Source organism: Rhagoletis zephyria, unplaced genomic scaffold, assembly GCF_001687245.7.
Source record: "Rhagoletis zephyria isolate East Lansing unplaced genomic scaffold, Rhagoletis_zephyria_1.1 Rzeph_scaffold_04698, whole genome shotgun sequence".
In the NCBI taxonomy this organism is placed as follows: Eukaryota; Metazoa; Arthropoda; class Insecta; order Diptera; family Tephritidae; genus Rhagoletis; species Rhagoletis zephyria.
Window position 1 is genome coordinate 23,841 of NW_016161781.1, and position 18,699 is coordinate 42,539.

An 18,699-nucleotide genomic window follows, 5' to 3' on the forward strand; every position below is an offset into this window, starting at 1 on the left:
TGTGTGTATGTGGGCTGATTTTTGCATTACTTAATCCGTGGCAAACGCAATGTGCTGACTACAGGCCAGGTGAACGCGTGCTAACTGTATTAACTACACCATGGCGTATGCGTAACCGTTTCCCCTACAATCTACAAAAACATAGAACGTTGTGAGTCACAAGAATTTACGGCTCCTTGGTTGAAATCTTGCAGCTTTCTGTTGCTGCCTTTTACATCACTGCCCCAATAGAAAGTTTTCAACAAGATTTAAACATACATATGTATGTAGTATTGTGCCGTTACCAAAAATGTGCAATGCATCTATGTATGTATGTAGGTAGACATTGTACAATACGCTTTGCGAAATTCGCTAGCTTTGTGAAAAATTGCCAAAGCGTCCAAAGTTCTAATAAAATGAGGTTCGTATACCAAACGAAATTTGAGGCCAAGTTCCACTGTTCCAACTCAAAAGGGGACAAATATTGCAAGAAGTCGAAGATGTTCGTAAGTACGTACATAAGTGGATAAAGCCGTAGAATGAAGTAATCAAATAAATTATCAACTTTTCTTAGAAAGGTTTCTAGCCCACATGAAAACAGGATCAAAAAATTTCTGACGAAGCCGACGAAGGAAAGTACTATAACATATTTAACAAAACAATTTCAGGATGTTTGCTCTTGTGCGGAGCTTAATTTCGAGGCAATGCTTCCGTTATCGCATTTGTTTTGATCGTGAAAGAGGCAAATTAGAATATTGGAGCTCAAATGTTGGATTGGCCTGCACAGGCCCCTCTCCTAAAAATAAAATATACACTGAGAGAAAAATCAACCGAAAATTGTTAGTATTACCAAACTCAAACTCGAAAAGGAATCAGTGTGAATGTAGCAAAGCCTTGGTTGATATTTTCAACAATGATTTGGTAATATTAACCACAATTTTGTTTACGTTAACCAAACTTTTGGTTGGCGATATTTTCATTTGAGAACGTTTATGTTCTGCACTTCAGAGATGCTTTTTCATAATTCGGAGATACAAAACAAAAATTTTTAAACTCATTTTAACACGTTGCCTCTGACGGGATTAGGGTTATCTGATCGGCCCAAAAGTTTTACCATAACTTGCAATTAGCATGAAGAACATATGTATGTACAAAGTTTGAAAATGTCAAAAAAATTTTAACTCCGGCCAGTGTGTTATGTACGAAAAAGGTTTTTTTATAATCAACTAAAACTTTCGTGGCTCAAAACGACGAAAAATTTCGTAAGATGTACGCAAGTTTTCGTTATATTAAGGCAGATTTTATTTTCAGTGTAAGCAATGTATTGCGACCCACTGAATCCAAATCTGAGGTCCGTACACTAAATTATGAAAAACCGAAAAAATAGCAACAAAAAATTGCAATTTTCGCAATTTACTCGAAATTTTGTACGAGTCAAATGGACGGTTAAAAGCACCCGCAACTTTTTTTTGTGTACCGTTGCCAGTATTCCGTGAGTCGCAGGTCCAAATAACGGCACATTCCGAACGAAAAATTACACTGAAAATAGCACAACGCCGAAACCGGTTTGTCTCCAAACCAAATTTGACAAGGGATGATGGAAAATCGTCCTACCTACCCTGTCGGAAACACCAAAAACGAGAATGAGAATAACGGCACATGCAGTAATTAATTGATAGCTAATTATTTTCTAATAAAAAAAAATTATTATAATTGTCAATGGCATTTTCAATCTTGATAATTTATCAAGAAAATAGATTTAAACTTCTGTGCTAGAACTGTGAATTCTTGATAAATAATCAAAAATTTACAAATTATAAAAATATTGAATTTATTAAGTCACAGATACTGGCTGTAAGTATACACACATTTTTTAAGAAATATAGTAGTTTTATTCAGTATATTTTTTTCTCATTGACGAAGTGCAGATTTTGGTAGTGAAGATTTGGTAACTTTTGGTAACTTTTCTTAAGAGATTTTGGTAGAAAAAAATGTTGGAGAGTGGCAACCATGGACAATACCTGTAATTATTGTACCATGGTGAAAAACGACGCAAGCTACACAGACGCAAGGTACATAAAAACAGGTAAAAGCCATTTTGACGTTGCTCTCATGAGAACCAAACCTTTAAACTTAAACTTGATTTATTTTTATTTCCCATAATAAAAATGAACTTCAAATTTACTTAAAAACGTCAGCCAGTGAAATGTAAATTTTTCTTGTTCATTTCACATGCTCTTTCTCATTTTTACTCTCCAGAAAATTTTGACGTTTGAAAGTTTGACGTCAAATTGTCTTCTACCTGTTTTGAATGTATCTTGACACGGACGTTAAAACTGAATTTAATTTCTNGGCAACCATGGACAATACCTGTAATTATTGTACCATGGTGAAAAACGACGCAAGCTACACAGACGCAAGGTACATAAAAACAGGTAAAAGCCATTTTGACGTTGCTCTCATGAGAACCAAACCTTTAAACTTAAACTTGATTTATTTTTATTTCCCATAATAAAAATGAACTTCAAATTTACTTAAAAACGTCAGCCAGTGAAATGTAAATTTTTCTTGTTCATTTCACATGCTCTTTCTCATTTTTACTCTCCAGAAAATTTTGACGTTTGAAAGTTTGACGTCAAATTGTCTTCTACCTGTTTTGAATGTATCTTGACACGGACGTTAAAACTGAATTTAATTTCTACTCGAATACATTGTAACCACAGCCACACCGCACAGCGGCCAAAAGTAGTAAAAACGGGTTAGCGAATTTTGAAAAAGTAATTACGCAGATACATAGCAAAATATCCAGCAAAGCCAAACCAAAAATTATTTTTGATAAAAATGCATATTTGCAATCATGACACGGGCTTAAAGTGGGAACAATGCGAAAAAATAAATTTGTAAGAAAAAATTTTGATTTTGTCGCAAGTAAATTAAATTAATTTTTCCACTTGTGCGCATATATAAAAAGCCAATGTGATTGATGAGCAGTTTTTGAATATATCTGTGGTCAAGCATTGCCTTAAAATTTTGATAAATCTTTTGAAATGTATAAAATAGTTTACTTTGAAATTTTACATAAGTTTGTGAGTATAAAATTATTCGAGTACTTAATTTAAAAAGGGATATTTCAAGAAGACCTAGGAAGCGAGCTAAATTGTACTTAAGAAAGTAAGCATTATCTCAAATAGTTCCAGCTGCGAGGAACTGCGAGTTCAGCTTCTATTCTTCTTTTTATGGGACCCACCTCCTGTAAAATTTATTGCATTTTTATTATACAGCTGAAGGGAAAGACTCTGGTGTGTACATAAAATAAAAAATATGCAATATAAAATGGAAATTGAAGAAGTTGTGGTTATAAATGACTCGCCAATCTATTAATCACATTCAACATTCAGCCAAAAATGGACGCTCCTATGGACGAGATCCGTTTTCGATGGCAAGAGTCCTGCTGGCCTTAGCTCTGCCTTTGTTGTATAAAATGTAGGTAAAATTGAAAGTTTCAGTGTAAATACATATCGTGCACATAATTTAGTATGCAAGTATTGTAAATGTTTTCGTTTTGTCATTTTTGAAACGAAGAAATAGGAACTTCTTTAGAAATTAAATAAAAGTGCCTGTCCATTTTCATAAAATTTAGTACCTGGAGCCAACAAACTTGTGTGGAAGTTGGGCGCCGTAATAAAAAATTCTTTATTATCTTCCAAGTTGGAAAATTAAACGAGCATCATCAAAAAATATTTATTGTTAAATTTGCGCTTGTTTTTATAGAATTACTGGACGATAATGTAAACCGACTTTGACGATCTTTCATATTTATTATTTTCTCGTTAAAACCAGCATATGCTCTGAATTTCATCAAAATCGGAAAACATTTACTATATCCGCCCACATGAGCTGTGGGCGTGGTAGAGCGTTGAATTTTACCATTTTCCACATTTCTTCATTCCTAAGTCCCGAACAGCGCATATACAAAATTTCAGCGAATTTTTAGTACGGTTACTACTTTTGGCCACAGCTTATATGGGGACGTCCCACTGTGCACGGTCACTTTCTCAATGTCAATGCCAAAAGAAGACAATGAAGCACCGTTCTTTCCACACTTTGTATATGTACATACATACATACATACATATTAATTCAACTTAAAGGAGGAAAGAAATTCGGTGTAGCATGTCATTTGGGCAACCCACCGGCTGTAAACAGCAAAATGTGGACATTTTGCTTTTAATGAGACACAATTTACTGGAATTTAAATCGCAAACTTTGTCAACACTGAAACTTTGTCGCCGAACTATGTCGAGCCATAATTAAAACTTTGTTTTTGTAGGTCAGCCATTTGCGGCGGCAACCTGTTTGCAACAAACAACATTCACTGCCACACCCCACTTGCCGCCACGCCACGCGCACTTACTTACCATTGTTATAAAAATGCCAAATTCAGGATTCATCTCAATCGTATCGCCGTCGGTGAAGATAAATGTTTTCTTTTTCTCCTTCTTGGCCGTCAGTACAACGGCAACTTGTTGCGCCGCCACCGACAACACCGGAAGTTCGATGCGGTTGAATTCGTCGAAACAGCCCCAGGTGCCGGACTGTGATAAACCCTTGTAAATGCGGCCCAAGCCTCTAAAAAATGCAAAGATAAATAAATTAAGCAACGAAATTGGTTAAATAAATAAGAAAAGTGGTTAAAAAATTATTTTTTTGTTTATTTCTGCAAGAGATCGACAACTGCAATACTAATAACTAAATATCTGTGGTTAAAAGCAATAACCGCCTAAGTCAAAAGGGTTTTTTTTACTGTGAACCACCATTTGATTATTTTAAATAAACTCCAAAGATTTTTCAATGAGGTTTCATCGGAATACTGGAGGAGATTTTCTAGTATCAATACTACCAATTACACATTCATTTGATAATTTTGTTCAAATAGTGTTGCGTGAGTGGAGCATGATATACTAAAGCTTGATTGTTTGTTGACTTAATCGATTAAAGCTTTAAAACACAGATATACACGCATCCGGGAGCGGCACTTTAATTGATGGCGCATAACTCGTAGGTCGCCATGCCCATATTTACCTGGCATTTATTTATCTGTATATCTATTGTATTAGCTTACGGATTATGCGAAATTTATTGCGCTACTACATTTTAATACCTGTAATCCATTTGGTCGGAGCAATTAAATACAACCACGTATTTAGCCAGCGTCTTGCCCATGTCCTTAACAGTCTCCGTTTTGCCCGTACCCGCCGGTCCACATGGCGCCCCGCCCATGCTCAGGGTAAGCGCCTGGGCAAGCGTGATGTAGCATCTTTATACAACATTCCGCAGCATCCAATTAAGCGAAGCAAACAGTGTCGGGGACGAAAATTGAAAAGAAAATTAAAGTCATTTTCGGCGGAATGTTTCGTAAATTCGAATGCAGTACCAAAGGCAAATGAATGTGCTACTGTGCATATGTACATATGTATGTATGTACATATATACCCAGCAGGGAGGAGCTACTAATTTAGAACAGTTTGCTTTGCGGCTCAAATAGTTCGTCTTCTATCTATTGTGTACTTATGAAATAGTTTTTAGAAGTTGGCCTACTGGTATTGTGTGTGTATTGACTGGCTTCCCTGCAGGGTATGTAAAAAGACTCAGGGCTGCTTTGATGATTTTAAAATCAATTGTGTATGGAAATGTATTACTTATGGCGTCTTCGTTTCTACCAAAAAAGGTTACCTTCTCTTTGCCCTCTACGCACAAATACTAAGAAGAGGACAATGAGAAGCCAACATTTTTTGTAGAAACGAAAATGCCATTAACGCCAGCAGGCATAAAATTTGCAAATGCAATTCCAACTGCAAATCCAAGACAATTTACATAACATCCTGAACAGCCCTAGTATCTTTGTAAAACTAAAAATACATACATATCCCATGAGACATAAAATACGTTTGCAGGTTTTACACTTGATTCCAAGCTAACAGGGACGCGTAGCTTCGAAGAGAAAGCAAAGATGGAACTAGTAGCATATTACATACATAGAAGGAAACTGGGAAAAGCCTTGCTCTTTGCGGAAAGCACTGGGAAAAAATAACTATCCGAAAGTAATCGAATGAGTGCAGAGACTTGCCTGCTAACGGCTGTGAGCAGTTCACCCCAAAAAGCGTTAGAATATATTTCATTTAAAACCGACATAAGTATCCGTAACTGTTGCAGACGCAATTAAGGATCTTAGATTAAGGAAGATTAAATTGAGGTACATACTTTAGTACGGGATTATCTTCAGTAAATTTTAAGTAGAACGCCATAACGGTAACACGGCTGACTTATGAAGATATGCTGCTGGGGCTTCCGCTTAAGAAGAAGTTGGCGCCCCTCTCCATTCGGAGGGTCTGCAGATCAGACAATCAAATCACCTGCCAAAGAGAAGATTGCTTGCCTTATACGGAATAATAAGTCTCTGCAGGGAAAAACACTGTATTCGTTGACAGTCAAACGGTATTGAAAGCATTAGGATCCAAAGTAGTAAAGTCAAGAATTGTTTGGAAATGTCGGACGTCGCCAACGTCTATCTACTGTGCTCGTAAATATGGCAATATTGAAGGGAACGAAATAGCCAGTGAAAAATACGTCTAGGCAGGACTCGGAAATGCACATCAGCCGTATCAAATGTGTTTAGGGTTTTTTAGTGAAAAAGTTCAAAAGCTTCTAATGATGTTTTCGGAGATGTTTTAAGAAATAAAGTTTTAAGCTAAAATCAAAATATAAATAGCCAGATATATTTCATCGGACTCACCGATCTGTTAACGGCGTGATCACCAAACGATCTGTACAGCCCAGGTACTCATTTTGATAAGTAAAAGTAACGTCCGTCACGGAAATCCAGGTTTTATCCAGGTCTTCTTTGAAATAGAAACGGCACTGCTTCAGCCACTCAAAGTCGTTTGCCGACTTAATATTCATGCGACACTATAAAGACATACATATATACACACACATTATATATGTATGTATATAGAATTCAATAGAACAATATTCTTAAAGCTCAGGCAAAGTGCCGCGCGTATGGCTGGCACCCTCACCAGTATGTCAAAAATATCCCGTTGATGTACATGTATGGTAATTAGAGTTTCGAAGTTAGTGCGCTCCATCTTTGTCAAGTTCCTTGTTGTCTGATCAATAAGCGTATTTAAAATTTCTAAAAACTTATTATTCGTCTCCGACATGACTTTCCTCTCATGCCTGGCCTGCATCAGCGCCATTTCCGCGTCGCGTGTCCAAATCATTTGAATACCCAAAAGACCAATTTGCGCTGGGACTTTCTCTAAAAATCCCAACAAAGTGAAATTTGGATCATTAATTGTAGCATAAGCGGTGCGGATAATCGAATGCAATGACTGCTGTGCTGTGACCAGCAACTGAGTTAGCCATGTCTCGACAGAACCCTCAGCACGAATAGCGCGATCCAGTTGTATCATTTCACCCTCGCTGGAGATTATCGCCATCATCTTGTTATACTCGATGTCATGGAATTTCACCTTTCGCGTGTTATCGAAAATTGATAGCAGATGGTTTTGTATGGTGTGCGAATCGGAGGCCTGACCAAGTATCTCCAATAGGGCCGGATCCGAAACGAAAAAGAAACGTGGAAACATCATACGCTTTCGCTCTAAATAGCCGCTAAGTGACTTTTGACAAATTTCCAGCTGTTCCTGCAAGTGCGGTAATAGCTGCTTGAGGAGATCATCGCCCACACAGCAGGCCACCACGCCTGGCGTCTCGTGAGCGCGTTGCATAATCTTCTGCCAGGACTTGTCGATTTTAGAGAAGCGTTTAGCTTCTTTCGGCAACTGCTTAGCGATGTCGCCACCTACAAAGACAGCCTCTAAATATACCCACATATTTTGCACCAGCAGCCAGCGTTCCAAAATCTCGTTCGAGTTTGAAAGATCGTAAACCCACCTGCGCCGAACAAAAGTATAGTTTATTCGAATGAGCTGTGGATGAAAGTTGGCGTGGATACTCACTGTTGTATTTGCTTGCGGAATGGTGCATTGTAACGGTTGGATAGCAACGAGCCCAGTACCATCAAACTGTCCTCCAGCTGGCCTATTGTCTCAGCAGTTGTATCACCTCGCAGCAGCAATTCACCGCGATTATTAAAGCTCATGAATTGCAATTCGTGAACGGACCACTCGTTGGTGACTTGTTTCAGCTTCGCCTCTATATCTTTTTCCTTCATTGCGCTAATGCAAATGTCTTCAATGTCTTCTTTGTGTTTCAGCAGCGGCGCTTCCAAGATGTTCTTTAGTGAGAAGCCTTCCGAGTCAAACTCGAAAATATATTTTGTTACGTCCATGATGCGCTGCCAGTGGCGCGGCTTCATCGCCTTATTCGCCATCAGCTCCAGTAGTGGACACATGTCATTGAAATCGTCGATGGTTTTCTTTAGTGCATGGAAAGCTGGCCATTCCTTCAACCCTTTCGGGAGTTTGCGACAACGATTCTGGAACTCCATCAGTTCGTTGTTGATCTCTTCAATGTCCACCTCATTCCAGGGTATATCGTAGTAGCTGCTGACGCGGTCGATTACGTCATTGTACAGTTTGTAGAGTTTCTGCAACAAATTTAGCTCTTTTCGAATCTGTCCCAATTCGGGATAATCCGTTTGTGGCAAACCAAATAGCTCTTCACCACTTTGATATGTCTGTAGACGACGCCACATACCCTCAAAGCGATTTTGGAATAATATCAAGCGATCGGAAGCCTCGCGCGGTGTCAGACCTGCTTGCATTGGGCCAGCAGTGCGATATTCGTTGACGTACTGTATCTTATCTTGTTTAAATTTATCCAAATTATTGCGTAGGTCATCCTGAAAGGACGGTTGCATCTCGAGCAGCTTGACTTGGGCCTGAAGTGCACAGGCCAACAGATTTTGGAACGTGCCTCGCAAATTATCTACCAAATCGAATTGTTCACGCTCCACCTGAACTTCGTAGCGGGTGAGTACATTGAAGGCTTCCTATCGAAATGAAAATATGGTGGAAAAAATGTTTCTTTCTTTCGGAAATTACCTGCCCTTACTTCTATTGGATCGATGCGCAACTCCATGTCAACTTCTTGCTCCCTTATTTTAGCCAAGGTTTCCATGATCATTCGCACATCGTCAAGATCACGTATTGGCCTGTCTAACTTTCTATCCATTTCGTTAATTACTGCGTAGACATAGTCCATCTCCTTTTTGTACTTCTTCTTCATGGCCTGACCAATCTTGTGATTACAGGCTGAAACGAAATTATGTATATTTTTAAGCAGCATTTGGCAAGTCTAAAACTCTTTTTCTGTCTGACTTTATGAACAAGAATTCACTTACATATGGGATCGGAATATAGTGAAGCCTGTCCGAGCCAAATTAGCAAGGGACCAGGATTTTTTACAGCCTTGTACAAGTTTTCGGCGATATATAGGGTGATTATAAACCCGTTCTTAAATATACATATTTCGTTGTCTTAATCCACAGTTTCAAATAAAAGGCTTATTTATATACATATATAGATAAATACATTCCACATAGTGCTATTTTGTCCCTCTGATCTGTGATGTAATTTTTTCTGATTCGTAAACATGGAAAAGGATTTCTGTGCCAGCTCATGATGGTAAAATAGGACAAACCTAATAATAATTCTCTCATCTCCCTCTCTTAAGGGCAACACATGGGACAGCTAATCTACTAAGTAGTCTAAATGCGCCTTCACCTATAGAGGCAGCCATCCTAACTTGACTTTATCTCTCTTAACCTAACCCAATAAGATATCGCATTGAATTTTCGTCGAAGATGTATTCTTCTTCCTTCAAGAAGGATAATTGAATTGTGTAATAAAATCAAAAATAAATTATTTTTCTTTTTATTAGGATACCATATTAAGAGATGAAGAATAAAATTGAAATTTCGCCGACATGATACCAGGCCTATTGAATGGCACTAAAAGTAAGAAGGTGACCTCCGGTTAATTGGTTTGCCCGCATAAATTATTAAAAATATGTGCTATCGAAAAGGGATATACCATCAATAACCCCCTTCCCCCAATTAATTTATTCCCTGCTTAATTTAACTAAAAATTTTGCAAGTTTTGAAGTGCAATTAAGCGGGAAATACTGATATTTTTCAAATCCAACTTTATATATTTTATTGCTAAAAAAAAACTTTAAAAAAAAATCTATAAATTTTTATAAATGTTAGGTTTTATGTGTGCACATTAAAACTGGGCTACAGAAACAACACTCTCAAGCCAGGACTCTGGTCATTTTATGTTGCACCTTAAAGTTAACGCAGATATTTCTTATCATCCTCCCTCTTCCTTATATCCATGAGATGGCACTGTGAACAAAAAAATACGGCTTTACGCAAAAATAGCTTAAGAGCACACTTTAAATATGAAGAAGTGTGGTAGAAAATTAAAAAATATATATATATATTTCGGTTTTACCACGTTGAAACTGTACTTAAAAAAATGAATTTGATATATTTTATGCACGGCTTTCGTATCCCAGCTCTTTGCAGTAGAAAAGGAACAAGGGGCCGCAAATTTCACCTTTTCACTGATGATTGGTTTTAGTCACGTACAATATCATAACGGCATAATGAGTGCCAATTTACACATCAAACGAAAATATTAACCACAAATTGTAATAAATTTCAACAACATCGCAACGTAAGAAACGAAATTCGTTTGTGTTAAGCGAAATTAGCGGCACTCCCCTTCCCAAAGACGCCCACAAATCAATGTTAAATTTGGTAGTCGCTCATTCACGTCGAATTCGCTTACATTTTATTTCAATGGCCAAGCCATATTTGAGACGTTCATTGTAGACGGCCAAACACTGGCCGAACACCTCCATTTCTGGCTCCACCAACAGGTTGGCGTCCAACTCGGCCAAGCAACGCAGCGTCGTCTCAAACTCTTGCAATCCGAACTCCATTAGTTGGCGCGTTGTGCGGTCGTTCTTCCAAAGGAAATGATATGGTTTCCAACGCTTAATGTAGCTTTGTATATCGGGTTTGATGTTCTTGGTGCAATTCGACAGCAAATTGAGCGCCTTTGCCACCTCTTTGTTATCCATGATGGCGGCATAAAATGATTTCAACATGTGCGGCATTTGCGGACGCTCTTCGGAGGCTAGCGTATATAGCTTGCGGCGGCGCGCTCGGTTTCCCGTGTTGTGATTTCGGCCAACGCGAGGTTGCGGCGTCAGTGACACTTGCTGTTAATGCAAAAAAGATATTCAACACTATTTTTAAATGTATGTACGTATGTATGTGTGTATATATTTGTAAATTTTGTGAGCAACTACACTTGCCGGCTCTTTGCCGCTGTTCCACTGCGCCACGCCTTTGGCAATGCCAGTGATATTTTTGCCCGCCGTTATCAGTATCTCCTGCAACTCATCCAGATTAGGTTTGATCACCACAATTGGGATCTGCAATTGTGCATGCAGCGCGAATATCGGCTTCTTTGGTACGGTGTCATTCTCGTCGGCGACAAAGCGACGCCTGATGGTGTCCAAAGCGCCACGTATTACCTTAATCAGCACATCGATTACCTTTCTGCTATAGTAGCGCCGCATCTCCACAACCGCATTGCACACCATATCCTAGGAAAACAAATTTACAAACAAGGCAGGGCAACACTCACTCAGAGTGGCCATTTACCTGCATGCCCTTGGGCAAACTCTCTGTTGTCGAGAGGAGAGTTAGTGGGTTCTCAAAACAAGACCATAGAATGCTCCAATCCTGCTGCTGGCTGGCAGCGCCGCCGCCACCGCCCCCACCTCCGCCGCCGGCGTTTTCATTGTTGCCAGCAGCCGCACTTGACCCGGCTGCACCTGCGCTCTCCTCCTCGCCCTTTCGAGCGGATGATGGTTGAGTCTGATTTCGCGAGGCTGCTATCACAATAGTGGTGGGGCGTTAAACATGTAATATTTGTATTTGTACATAAATAAAATTAATGCGCGCTTAGCATACCATCAAACAAAGTGACAATATCATCGCCGGCGATTTGCTTGAATGTCTCAGTCGCCTTGTCAACCAAATTCAACACCTCCTCCACGGCCTCCGAAACCATTTGGCTTTTGCGATTCAATTCAATGGCCGCGTGTCTGCAAAGGCAAACAACAGACTTTGTAGAGCAAAGGAATACAATTATATTTACATATATACGTATGTTTATAAGTGTATATACAGGACTAGAGCTAGCTTAAGGATGGAACAAAGCCATACCACCATAACCTTTGGATTACTAATTTATTTATTTATTTATTTTATTTGTCGAAGCAGGCAGACAAAGGCACGCATGTAAAACGTTTTCAATGGCAATTCAAAGGGTTAAATTGTGCTATTTTGAGGTGCTGACAAGTTCGAGTGGTTGATGCAGTCAAAATACTTAATTAGTGTTATTTTATAAATTATTGCACACGTTCCTTAAAAGTGTATTATCTCAAATTTTATCTTTTTGATATTATTCGCTGAAAAGTAAGTAATAAATTGTAGTGGGCGTCTTGATGAAATTACACAAATGGAGGGATCCGACCGCTGACCGCTGTTAGGAAAAAAAAAATAATAGTAGTTTGTAATTGTTGCTCAGACCCGGAATAGAATTTAGGTCCTTCTCGGCTTTGGTGGCCAACATACAAAATGATTTTTTTTTGTAATTTGTTGCAAAAACCAACTGTAAAAATTCCCTTTCCATGCGGTTAACTAACATTTAGCTAACTTAGAAATAGTTTTTTGAGTTATTACATTCACTTTCGAAGAACGTGGCCGCTATGTCTCTTCATTGAAAATGTTGCTCTTTTAAGGACTGAAGGTGATGTTGCAAGTAAAGTAGAGTCCCTTTTATCAGGACCAAGGCCACCTTCTTCTTATTATTGTTGTTACGTTGTACGCCAATTAAGTGGGAGCAACTAACACAACCTTTGCCCAAAACAAGTTGATTTGATACCACGCTCCAAATATTCTCACTACAAGAAGGATCCTCATTAAAAGAAGCAATCCAGGGGTTTTACACACTTCTAGTAAAAATTTGTTTGAAGCATTTTACAACTATATTTGATGTTACAAAGAGATTTAGATCGTTTTGACATATTTTCGAAATGTGCATTTAATTAAGATTTTTTTGGAATAAAAATTACGCTCAAGATCGCAGAATATTTTATTTATAAAAGTTGGTTTAGTCTGAAAGCACACCTCTTGCTAAGGTATAAAATTATTCTTAAATGTTTTTAGAATACAATAGATACATACTTAAAAGTTTTGAAAATTAAATGCTTCATTAAACTATATTCGATAAACCGAAAATTTTAAAAATAGTGAAAAGTAGAATTCCACAATTTGAGTTATTTGCCATATTGTTATTTTTTAAAGGTTATGAAAAAACAAAAAAAAAAATCATAAATAATTCACTTGTTTTCACAATTTCTTTAATTAAAACATCTATAGCTCAAAAGTTATGCAACAAATTGATTCAAAATTTTTTTGAGACTTGAAGTATGCGTCTTTGAATTATATCCAAAAACAACCAGGGGTTGATATAGTTCACAACAATGAAAATAACGCTAAATAACACAAAGGTTACCCGTTTTTTTTAATTTGCCCATATATCTCCCGTTTGCTGATGAAAATAATTAAATTTGAGGACAGTTTCATCCTTTGTATATATCCCTCCTTTAAGCAGACGGGTCTAGCCAGACCTTTTTCTGTTGTACTTGTAAAACAAACGCATTTGTAAATGAGCTAGAGATTTGAAGTTTTTTGACTTTCCCTGAAATATTATTTGCTATCCTCCAAAAAATAAATCAGGATCAAAAAGACAATAAAGGGATGTTTTGCTGTTAACATCGCATTCGTACCTAATGGGTTCTGCCAGACCCCTATATTACACCACGCGACAGTCAATTTTCCACACAAATAAATTTATATTCTCGCGAAACTAGAAGCAAAATATAGTTCAATTGCGTTTTTAGTTTTTCTCTCTGACGTCAGGACATTTTTTGAAGGACATTGAAATTTCAAGGATATGATTGATTAAAAAAAGTTCAGTTTAATGCAGAATAACAATTCGGTGGAATTGAAAAAAAATATTTATCTTTTGGTGTACAAGGATGAAAAGGTGTTGAAAATGCCCTTTTAAAATTTTATCCTTGAAAATCCATGAAAGTTTCCAGTAGTTATTTTCGAAAAAAAAAATATAGTATTTTAAGGACTAATATATACACTGCCACGCCATCGAATTTTATCCTTCTAACTTTATCAGTTTAGAACAAAAAAAAATAAAAAATAAAAAAACCCTTTTTAATTTTCAATACCTATTCGTCTATCGTCGGCCGCTGTGGTGTAGGGGTATGCAGTGCGCGCTTCCATCCCGCAACGACTGGGTTCAAGCCCTGGTCAAAGCAACATCGCAAAAAATATAGAAAAAGGTTTTTTCTTAACAGCGGTCGTCCCTCGGCAGGCAATGGCAAACCTGCGAGTGTATTTCTGCCATGAAAAACAGCTTCTCATAAAAATACAATCGCCGTTCGGAGGCGGCGTAAAACTGTAGGTCCCTCCGCTTTGTGTGACAACATCAAGGCGCACGCCACAAGTCGGAGGGGAAGCTCGGCCAAACACTAACATATGTGTAAGCGCCAATCTATTATTATTATTATTATATTCGTCTATTTATTATATATTTTGTTTGTTTATACAGTATATTTTGCTTAGCTGCCCAATCTTCTTTGCACTTTGAAAAACTTTTGCAATTAACCGAAAAAAGCACTTAAGCGAATTTTCTTTACTACTTCAATGAGGAAGGTATCCGAATCCCTATGAAACCAAATAATGGAGGAGCACTTACACGTAGAAATTACTGCAAGCGAAATTTTTTTCGAATGGTATCCAATTATTTATATAACTACATAAAATGATAGCCGTTTTCGTTGTTCTGCGAGATGAGCAAAATAAATAAAAGTTTGTAAAATTAGGTAATTGTAGGGCCAGTGCACGTAAACGTAATACTTTCTTTGATAATTGATAACAGTTGCACGATTTTTAAGGCAGATATCGCCAATGTGCAGGTAGGTTGAATGCATCTATCGGAGGAGTTTCCTTATAATGTTAAAAATAATGCCGCTAATGTGCATTTTAGGGTAGGTATCTGAAATGTGCACTTAAGCAAAAAGGCAGCAAAGCAAAATATACGTATAATAATAAATAGGAGTAAACAAAAAGGCATTAATGAATGGTATAAAAACGCATTTGATTGTATCACTAGTTACCTATAAATACATGTGTATATGAGGGTATGGTCAGACCCATTAAATACGACAGTGACTAAAAAGTGTGCGCCTAATGGAGGGATATACTCGCTATATTTTTCATTTATTATTTATTTTTGTTAAAAAAGAAAAACATATCTAAAAAAGTGTTTTTTTTTTTACTTTTTGATTTATGACGTTCTTCTAGCAAACGGGCTACATATCGCACGTTTAATAATATAGAGATGTAACTCAAAATTTACGTTTTTTGAGATTTCAATATGCAATTAATAAGCTTGATAAATAGAATATGTTCAGTCTAACAGATTCCCAAACATGGCGAAGATATGTGTCTTTCCATCTGTCTTTTTAACCGACTTCCAAAAAAGGAGGAGGTTATCAGTTCGTCGGAATATTTTTTTTTTTATGTATGTTACCGCATAACTTTGGACCACGTCAACTGATCTTGATAATTATTTTTGTATCGGAAAGGTAGTGTCTCAGAGGTGGTCCCATACTAATCTGGTTAAGATCCGATAAGTGGATCATGAGATATATATGTATATTTTTTTTTTTTATATGAGAGTTGAAGTCGGTTTTTTTTGCTAAAAATTACTTGTTTTATACCAATTGTATGAAATTATAAAACTTTGATTACGTTTCCTCACAAAATTGAAATTTTGAAATACTTCGTTTTATTATTAAAGGAGCGATATAAAATACCGAGATATTCCGAGCCTTCATTTTTATAATTATTTAAAAGAATATCTACTAAAAATTTAACATACGAAAGAAATTTAAAAAAAAATCCCTAAATTTATAAACCATTCAGCTTTTTAGTTTCGCATATATTTCTCTAACAAATAACAGAATGAAATTGTGTATCCGCTAGCAAGAAAATGTCCCTTTTTAAAATTAAAAAAAAAAAACAAGTAATTTTTAGCAAACAAAACCGACTTAAAAAAAATATATATATCTATATATCTCATGATTCAACGATTGGATCTAAACCAAATTAGTATGGGACCACCTCTTAGACCTTTCCGTTGCAAGAATTATCGAAATCGAAAATAAAAAATAATAAAAAATAAAATATTCCGACGAACTGATAACCTCCTCCTTTTTTGGAAGTCGGTTAAAAATGCTCCATATCTCCCTGACTCACCTGCATGCATCTTCACTTTTTTGTAAAAACTCGTCCACTGTCCAAATTTCGTCTTCTGAAATGAAACAAAAAGTACATGTACTTGTACAGTTACATATACATAGTATCTGCCTTCTCAATAACTATGTATGTACGAATATGTATGGATGTAAAGATTAGCAATCCACATACTAAAACTTCATTTCGTACATTTATGTACATAGTACATCGAAGCATAGGATATAATTTAGTGTGATCTTACCTGCGGGCAGGACTTGTAAGGACACATCCTGCATCCACATTAGCACATTTAAAATGCGATTGGAGTAGATGTCGTGCACACGTGCCACCAGTACATTAAATGTCTCAATGGCGCGCTTACAACGCTCATAGAACTCCGTCCAATTTTGATGAGTCCACTTTGGATCAAAAATACACAAAGTCAAAGCACACAAAGTTGATTAGGGACTGCGAGTGCAGATACTTATTATGAAACTTTAATTGAATTTTGTTACTCACAAAATGACAACTGCTTAGGCATGGATGGTAGGCAACCAACCGCCTTAAGGGCATTTTCAACTTACATTTATAGTGTGGAGGCCAGGTTTCAGCATTGCCGTCAGACGCACCAATTGCGGCAGAAACAATGGACGCACTTCCAATTTAACGGCACGCACAGTTGTCAAAAACATTTTAATCAAACACTGTGAACAACCAAACACAAAGAGAAACACACAAAAATAAATATCATTGGACAAAGCAGACTTCCATTTTCGCCTACATTTAATGAGTCCTGTATGTTGGTGAAGTACTTTTGGCGACTCATCAATGTGGCGGCAACAATGGGCAATTCAATGTCTAGCTTGGCCAACATCTTGGCTTCGCGTATCAGCAGCGGTATAGTGGGATGCAGGTTAACGAATAATCGGTCGCCTTGCAGGGCCAAGAGAGGCTGTAAGAGGCATGCATCGGCTACGCTAACCTAAAGATTTGATAAACACAAAGATAATTTACGCCCAAAAATTAAGACCCTAGTAATGTACATCCTGATCCAGCCATATAGATACGATCTCTTCCTCATACTCCCTTAGCATTCCGGTTACATTGTTGTAGCGATTTTCTAGATCTTTCGTCAAAGGTAGACCACTTAGCACCTGGTGCTCCAGTACAGCGTCCATCAGTTCTTTCATGTGCGCATCCAAAGCGCGACTCCAACGAATACGACCTGCGATCGGTGGAAAATTTCGACAGACGGGCGGGTCGTCACGTTGTTTTTTGAACATCTTATTCACCCGGTCCACTTCTTTATCCACATACTTGATGATGCGCACATATTTTTCATCCATCTTACTGAGCGGTATCTTCTCACTGACCCTCTCAAAGCGAGTTAAGAAGCGAATGCATTGCGGTGTCTCCCACACGGTGTCGAAATTTGTCTCGATAAGAGTGGCGATGGTGTCTTTCAATGAGTCGGTTTTGTTCATGAAGCGTTCGAAATCGTCATTGAATTCCCCGTTGCGGTGATCCAAGTAATCGTATTTCTTCGACAAGATCTCCTTCTTGGCCTCTTCAAAATGGTTGCTGGCATCTTGGAGTGTTTCCGCTAATAGTAGACCCTCCAAACGGCGCTCGAATAGATGGTTGTAATCATCGATTAGATTAAACATGGAAATGATTTTCGACAGGCGATCACAAAATGTATCAAACTTTCCAAAAACGAAATTTTCCGAGAAACCGAACGGTGTTTGATTGGGTAAAAATGGTTGCTCTCTAACGGTGTAGTAGGTCTCGTGGTATATGTGGTTTAGCTTGATGCAATTGCCTAACTTTGTGCGAATAACATTGCGATCTTGAGACCAAATTGTCTCCTTACTACGGCAAGTGATGTAGGACTTGCAGGTTTCTATCATTTGATTGGTGATCTAAGCGAAAACAGGAATAGAACAAAGTGTTTCATTGCCAATGGATGCGTAAATTATTTAAATTAGTTTAAAAATACAAGGACAAATTGATAATCCGACTACAATATAATCGAAATTACTACATTAATACATATGTACATACGAACCACAATAAGAACCAGTAGATGACGATTTCATCCAGTGACTTCCGCTCGGATATCCAAGAACCGAAGTGATTGGAAAATACCCAAACCCAGAAAACATATACGCGTACATATCCTTGTGGGCAGCTGATTAAGTTAAGTGACATTTCGACCAGTTTTGGTTACTTTTCTTTTGTTTATTTAATGTTTGTATTTTTTTTTATAAAAATATAGCACAACATTA

The 18,699-nt window shown here is 37.5% G+C and overlaps 1 protein-coding gene across 1 annotated transcript in view; it reads right to left on the minus strand.

The window, feature by feature from the left end:
- Positions 1–18,499, minus strand: part of LOC108371090 (dynein heavy chain 5, axonemal-like) — a 34,162-nt gene extending 15,663 nt beyond the window's left edge. Inside the window, 15 exon segments of the mRNA XM_017626584.1 lie at positions 4,398–4,608; positions 5,141–5,296; positions 6,773–6,945; positions 7,059–7,938; positions 8,004–8,998; positions 9,061–9,260; positions 10,803–11,628; positions 11,687–11,919; positions 11,999–12,132; positions 16,433–16,487; positions 16,674–16,830; positions 16,996–17,115; positions 17,193–17,393; positions 17,455–18,333; positions 18,480–18,499. Coding sequence (XP_017482073.1) covers positions 4,398–4,608; positions 5,141–5,296; positions 6,773–6,945; positions 7,059–7,938; positions 8,004–8,998; positions 9,061–9,260; positions 10,803–11,628; positions 11,687–11,919; positions 11,999–12,132; positions 16,433–16,487; positions 16,674–16,830; positions 16,996–17,115; positions 17,193–17,393; positions 17,455–18,321 — 5,208 coding nt within the window. The 5' untranslated portion in view covers positions 18,322–18,333; positions 18,480–18,499.
- Between the last annotated feature and the right edge of the window lie 200 nt (positions 18,500–18,699).